At 37.9% G+C, this 7,619-nt stretch overlaps 1 protein-coding gene across 1 annotated transcript; it reads left to right on the top strand.

Annotated features, from left to right (window-relative positions):
* The first annotated feature begins 309 nt into the window (after positions 1-309).
* LOC103632723 (protein FAR-RED IMPAIRED RESPONSE 1-like) lies at positions 310-6,044 on the top strand. Its single transcript, XM_035961007.1, has 10 exons — positions 310-548; positions 1,523-3,275; positions 3,367-3,749; positions 3,865-4,323; positions 4,399-4,662; positions 4,745-5,083; positions 5,166-5,228; positions 5,298-5,378; positions 5,497-5,553; positions 5,627-6,044. Exons 2-4 carry the CDS (start codon positions 2,629-2,631, stop codon positions 3,990-3,992), a joined length of 1,158 nt encoding a protein of 385 aa, XP_035816900.1. The 5' UTR covers positions 310-548; positions 1,523-2,628; the 3' UTR covers positions 3,993-4,323; positions 4,399-4,662; positions 4,745-5,083; positions 5,166-5,228; positions 5,298-5,378; positions 5,497-5,553; positions 5,627-6,044.
* The last annotated feature ends 1,575 nt before the right edge of the window (positions 6,045-7,619 follow it).

The following is a 7,619-nucleotide window of genomic DNA, read 5'->3' as shown; positions in this document are numbered from 1 at the left end:
CCGATAGAAGCGTCGGAATTCGAGGTCGAATTCTTTTTAAGGAGGGTAGAGTGTGATACCCAATTTCCAAAAGGAAGAGAAATTGAAGATTATTCTTTTTTTTCCTTGTTTTTCTCTTTCGCGTCCTGTGCAACAGGGGTTTGGAACTTTTAGGAAGCATTCACTAGTAAAACAGTAGAATTCTTGTTGGACTGGTGCCCTGGGATCGGGAACGGACGTGAGAGCGAGTTTGGGCCGTGGATCTCGATCCGGCGGTGGGGAGCCCATTAGTTCTCCCCCCTTAACCCTAGCCGCCCCCTCCCCTATTCCCCTTTGGTTGCAGCCGCCCCCCTTCCCTATTCCCCTTTGTGGCCGCCACCCCCCCCCCTCTCTCCCTCTCCTTCTCCCCCCAAGTGATTGCAGCACCCCCCCCCCCAACCCTAGCCGCCCCCCCTCCTCTCCATGGTGCATCCTCCCCGCTTGGTACCCCGTCGTGTGGGTGCGAGTCTTCCATTGGAGTTTGGAGGGAGGAAGAAGGAAGAATGGAAGGAGGAAAGGAGGAACCCAAGGTGATTTTAAGATCATTCTTTTTAGTATTTGTGCTGCAATCCAATTGTTTACATGTTTACCTATGCGAATCGGTATAGGTGCTGTCCAGATTTTTTGTGGGAGGATGAACAGCAGTAGTTCTAGGGGTTTCTGGGAATTTTTCGTGGGAAATTAGTGGGGATCAGTGGGAGAATCATGTAGAGCTTTGTCATACCTTTCCAACGAGTACTTATGCGCTCGATTCGGAGTTATAATTTAGGAGATATCGTTGTTTGAATCCGGTTATGTTGCTGTCCAAAAAAACAGATTTTCAGGTGGATGAACAGCAGTAGTATTAGCAGTTTCTGGGGATTTTTCGTGGGAAATTAGTGATAATCAATATGAGAATCATGTAGATCTTTGTCATACCTTTCCAACGAGTACTTATGCGCTCGATTTGGAGTTATATTTTAGGAGATATCATTGTTTGAATCCGGTTATGTTGCTGTCCAAAAAAAACAGATTTTTCAGGTGGGTGAACAACAGTAGTATTAGCAGTTTCTGTGAATTTTTCGTGGGTAATTACTGTTAACCAGTATGATAATCATGTAGGGATTTGTCTTATCTTTCTAATGAGTACTTATGCGCTTGATTTGGAATTATATTTTAAAAGATATCGCTGTTTGAATCCGGGTATGTCGCTGTCCAAAAGACAAAAAAACAGATTACAGGGTTCATCTTGTGGACTGTTTTGGGCTAATTAGATGTTAGAATTTAATTATAAATTGTATACAAAACTTGTGGGGAATTTTATGTAGATGCCTCTGGAGTTTTTGTTTGTTACCACTGTTGTCATAATTTTAAAGTTATGAAATTATTAAGCAGCGCCGCTGCAGTTTGGTGGGTGTGGGGAGAGATGTAACCCGCGGCGGGGTTTGAGTTTGTGCGTAGGTGCGGCGTCGTTTATGAGCCTGATTATGTGAAATAGGTGCACTAAGTTGTATGTCAAAAACAGGTGGTGGACTTCCGGATCGTACTTAGGGATTTGTCCGAACTTCCGGTAAATGCAAGTAAATACAGTGGTGGTTGCTACCGTTTGGTTTGCATCCTATTCCCTGTCATTGAGTATGCATAAGTTTTAAATATGTTAATCATTGAATTCTTTGATGAAGTTTATTTGTTTGGAAGTATTAATTCTCAATTGTCTAATATTATGGATGATCATAATTGGATAATGATATATGTGGTGGATTCCCATCTTGGATGAAGTTGAAGTATCTTTTTTGAATCACGTTATGTGAAGTGTTGTAGGCATGACATGCACATCGCATCATCCATCTTGCATTTTGAAGTTATGTCGTGATCTTATGGTCCGACCGTACCGGTACATTTTTAGCATCGTACGTTGCCCGAGGAGGGGTACGATGCGGCTTCATATCCTTAGAGGTATGAAGGCAGAAGTCATCCTTGCATTTGCAGACATTTGCATTCATGAGGAATATATGAAGTGTGACATTACTATGTTACTATTGTGGTTTCTACCTGCGAGGTGTGGTAACTAGGTGTGTTGTACGTTGTATACGTGATGCACCTTGGTAATAAGAAGGTTGTGGAATCAGGTGGTGGTAAAACAATGTTCTTATGTGGTTGAATAGTTTGATATTATTTTACTTGCTGAGATGTGTCATCTCACTCTTGCATTACTCAATGCAGGTACTTGATACATGTTGGGAATGAGGGGAGTAGCAGCACGTCCACTTACACTCTCACAATAACGCTGCCCAGGCGCAGCCATGATTTAATTAGAAACTTATTGTCAAAGGAAGTTTGTTTTTTATATAGTCGTGCGCACTGGTTAATTCAGTTCAGGTCGTACGTTTATATTTCCTTGCTAGCCGATTAATAATACTTAGTATGTTTTTGTCATGATATATGTTTATACCCTGTTGCCCCCTTATTTATGCAATCTTGCAAAGGGGATGCTGCCGAAATTTTATATATGGACGTCAGAAGCGTAGTTCAGTAGCATTCTGGGTTGTTTGTGGAACCCGGGGTGTTACAACAGGACACACCAGTGATTCTGTAGAGACATGTAAGTACTATATAATTGATTTGGATTAAATGGTATACAATGGAATGCAGCTAGATGGTATGAAATGTTATATTGTGCATACGATGGAAAATTATGTAGGACACCATACAACATACATGTTATGGATATATGTACATACAGATATATTTTATTTATTTGCACAGGAAGTTACAATTGATCCGAGGTTGGTACCTAAAGTTGGTATGACATTCAGTGGTGTGGATGAAGCATATCAATTTTATAGTAGGTATGCATATGAAGTTGGCTTCCCATTGAAAAAGTATAGGGAACTGAAAAATTGTAAGTGGTTGAATTGCTCGATGGAAGGAAAGAGTGTAGTAAGGGGAATATCAAACCCAAAGGTACGTAATACCAGCTCGAAGCGGACACAATGCAAGGCCGGTATGAAACTTAAAAAAATTTATGATGATGCCAAAGAGACAGTTATATCAGTGCGTATTGATTTGTTGCACTTGGATCATAATCATGAATTTTTTAAGAAGGATATAGAAAAGAATCAATTACAATGCAACAAGACGCATGATCCTGAATACATGGAGTTCATAAGTTCAATGCAGGAGAGTCGAATCCCGCAACATTGTATTATGGATTATGTTTCAGAAATGCACGGTAGTCCTGAGAGTGTGCCTGTAACAGCACAGGACATGTATAACCTGTAAGTTTATAATAGTTTTAGATTCTAATTCAGAATTGAAATTTGCAAAATGTTGGTTTCTCCTAATGCTAAATATTGACAATAATTTCAGGAAAAAGGCAAAGCAACGAGAGAGAAATGCAAATGATGTGACAAAGCTACTATCTTTTTTTGCATCATGCAAAAAGGATAATCCACAATTTTTCTCTGACTTCCAATTGGATAAAGAAGGAAAGATTTTGAGCATATTTTGGTCACATGCAAGCCAGCAAGGGGACTACATGGATTTTGGTGATGCAGTTACATTTGACACAACACATAAGACTAATCTGTATGAAAAACCACTAGGTATGTTTGTTGGTTCGAATCACCACCTCCATTGCACCATATTTGCTTTCGCATTATTTGGGGATGAAACTGTTGATACATTTGAATGGGCATTCAACGCCTTCAAAACATGCATGGGAATCAAAGGGCCACGAGTGATGCTGCCAGGTACGACTCATAATAATGAAGGAAATGTATATACATAAAATATGTCTTAAATTTGATTTTATTTTCTTTCTAACATGGAATAAGATTCATACAATTTTGACATCTATGAATGCAGATCAAGATCCTGCAATGCCAGTAGCACTCGAGAGGGTTTTCCCACACACAATACATCGGTTGTGTCTATGGCATGTGCAAAATAGGTATATGCCTTTTCTAAACGAGTTGTATGCAAGGTTTGAGTAAATGGACTTTAAGACAAGGTTCCAATCTATAATACATCATCCTTTGACTGAGTTGGAGTTTGAGACTACATGGTCAATGCTACTTGAAGATTTCCATCTGCACGATAACATTACTCTCAATAAGTTGTATGGAATACGTAAGGATTAGGTGCCTGCCTTTTTCAAGAATCATTATTGTGGGCTAATGTTATCTACATAGCGAAAGCATGAACAAGCTTGTGAAAAGTGCACATGTCGATGCAAACACTCCGCTTCATCAATTCGCCAAGCAAATGATGAAGCTTCTACACAGTAGAAAGATGAAAGAGTCAAAAGAAGTAGTGGGAAGCATGGTGAGGACAAATTGTTATGAAGTATATTTATACCTTAATATAAGTGTCATCTAATTTGAATTATATACGACACAGGAAAGGAAACAAACACGCTATATATGTTTGAGATAAGGGTTGCAAGAGCATACACAAGGGTTGTGATGAATAAATTCCAGGAGTCTTTGAAATATGCAACTACATTCAAGATAATGCATGATCAAGAAGGGGGTGAAAATGATTGGGTAGTGCAGCATACAACAAGATCGAATAAAATTGTGTGGGGACAACACCAATTCAAAGTGACAGTTGATGAAGAGACAGGAAAGTATACTTGTGAATGCAAACATTGGGAACATACAGGTATGGAGTACGAAATAGTAAATATATACCTTTATATTAAAAACATATAAAAAAATTCTTATAATCGTTATTGTTTTTATAGGGCTATTCTGTGTACATGTACTACGTGCGTTTATGCATCTTCAGATTGAACGGATACCTAAGGAATACATTTTACAAAGATACACCTCTCTGCAAGGCAAGATGTTCCGTTTCCAAGAGATGATAGGAATTTGAAGGGAAAGGATGGAGAAACAAAGTCATATAGACAGAAGATGTTGCTAAAAAAGCTATGAAAGTAGTGCATCATGCTAGTTTATCAAAGGCATGTAATGATAGAGCCCTAGCAGTAATGGATGAGCTTCTCGAGGTACTTTCGCGTTTGGAGACAGATATAGAAGTTGAGGAGACTTGTGGAACTAATGGGGGAGATGGTATACAGGTATGTGATGTTTTAATGTATATATTTTTAACATATTATTCATCCTAATACATTGATGAAGTATAAAACAATAAAATTTCAGGACGATGATGAAGACAATAGAGACGTCGAAATAGATGGTGAATTGGGTGAAAGGAATAACAAGGTTTTGATCATATTATTGTGAATGTTTATTTGTAACTGATGTATACTGAGCTTTGAACCAATTTTTTAGGAAATTCAAGATGTATCTAATATACTTGAAGGGGGTGTGGACAATGTTCAAATACCTATACCAATACGTTCATTTGAAGAGGTAATAACTTTAACAACTATATTGATTTGCGGTTGTACATACAAATGATTTATTGGTTTGTGTTATTGCCTTATGATTGAGCTTAAAAATGTGTTGGCGGGTACATGTTAATTTGCAGGATCACGCGAATATGAATGAGAGTGGTGACCATGAACAAAATGATCATGTCAGAAAGGTAATAATGGTATTATACTGAATGTGGGACTGCATAATATTATGTGCTAAAAATATATACTTTTGAATTGCAGAAACTGGATTTTGCAGTCGATGGGATAAGCTTGGCAAGACCAAATAACTCAAAACCCAAAGGAAGAACAATAAAGGGGAGTGAACAAAAGGTTATTAAATTGGGAGCAAAAGGTACAAAGAAAATGAACAGGAAATGCCAGAAGTGTGGAATTGCTGATGGTCACAACAGTAGGACATGTTTGTCATTGGAGGAGAATAGATTACAGTTGGCTAGCCTTGCTGGACGTAAGAGAGGACGACCTCCTGGATCTAGGAACAAGGGTGGAAGTAACACTCCTCATTGGAATGAGACAACAACATCAAAAAACACGCAATTGATTTTGATAATAGTGAGTCAGGCAATGATTAATATGTTGTATGTGATACGAATAATTCTTTTTTTGCAATAAACATTGCATGAGTCACAAATGATTTATATACAGTTGGTTGTTGAAATCTATTAAATATAGCGTATATTCATTACTAATGTTGCATAATTGATAGTAATAAAACATCGTATATAACCTGTATGATAATCGTATAATATGTAAACTATATGACCAGAAATATGATGAATGAGCAATATGCTTCGTGAATAACAGAATAACAAAGAGTATAAAAATGATCAGGATACCAATAAGTTTATAGACATATTAACCAAAAGTATAAACTTAAATGAATTGGCGGAATATTAAGAAATGTGGTATGCATAAATAATGTAGGCAATTAACAAAAGAAGAACTTCATAACATATAAAAGATCATATTTAAGCCCACTAACGTAAAAACATCTGCTGTTCACAAGACATAAAAGCATCGTCGCAGCCTAACCAGAAGTATCCGACCAACTAATGTTCACAAAAGTACCTGCATAACAACCTAAGACAAGGTAGCATAACAACTGTTCTAAACATCACATGTAAGGAAGCTTCCAAACATTGTTAACTAACAAGCATGACCAAAATACCACAATACGATACATGGCTCGCACCATTGCTTAGTTTTGACACATAGTTAACTACTTGCGCGCAAACATAAATCTCTGGATATTTATTGGAAGTGGCAGCGCCTTGTTCATGCGATGGAATGTGAGTTGATATAGGGCATGAGCACGTAGGTCTCGAGAATTGTCCTGCAATAAAAGCATAGCATGTATTATACACGTATATAGCTAACATGTACAACGATGGCAACCGGAAGATAAAATATTTAGCATAATCACTTACTGGTTGAGTGTAAGAAGTGATGACACCTGCATTGTGATCATAATACTTCATGTAACTCATTACATAAAAGCCACAATCGTTTGACCCTATTCTCATTGTTGGGCAATTAGATGGCATATCCATTGGAAAGTTACCAAATTTGGGGAAGGATGCATTGGGGCAAACATGTTGTAACGCTTTGCTCAACCTACTCATTATAACCCTAGCCTATGGGAATTTCCTTCCACCTAAATAGATTGGGTCATAATGGTAGTCCTTCCATGTGGTGCCACCGAGTTCTATACCATACGGATTCGAATCTAAAATGTGTATACACCGATGTTGTAGGTTGATTACAAAGAGTGTCCAATGTCCCCTACTAAGCATATGTACCAATATCTGTTGATGAAAAAATGTAAATAAGTTACATGTTGCTGTTACAATGCCATGATGAGTAAAAGGTACAGTTAATATACTAATGAACCTATGAACAAAAGGTTACTGAGGCTTACCGACTTGCATTTATCCAGATTTACCAACGAAGGCAATGTGTTATGCAAGCAATTCTGTAACACATATTGATCACACGGTTGAGGATTCTTACTATGACGTTCCTGCTCTTCAAAATTTAGCAGAGCCTAGAAACAATATAGAGAGTGTGTAAGTATATTCTGTGAGTAGTTACAATAACTGTGAAGAATAACCTACCCCAACATTGACATCAAGTACTAATCTGTTAGAAGTCATAGTCCGACGATGATTTTTGGAATCATCACGAACACACTCAATGAAGCACTGCATGAAGACAT

The sequence above is a fragment of the Zea mays genome, chromosome 7 (assembly GCF_902167145.1).
Source record: "Zea mays cultivar B73 chromosome 7, Zm-B73-REFERENCE-NAM-5.0, whole genome shotgun sequence".
NCBI classification, from domain to species: domain Eukaryota; kingdom Viridiplantae; phylum Streptophyta; class Magnoliopsida; order Poales; family Poaceae; genus Zea; species Zea mays.
Note: the sequence above shows the minus strand (reverse complement) of the source record. Positions and strands in the feature narration are given on the sequence as shown.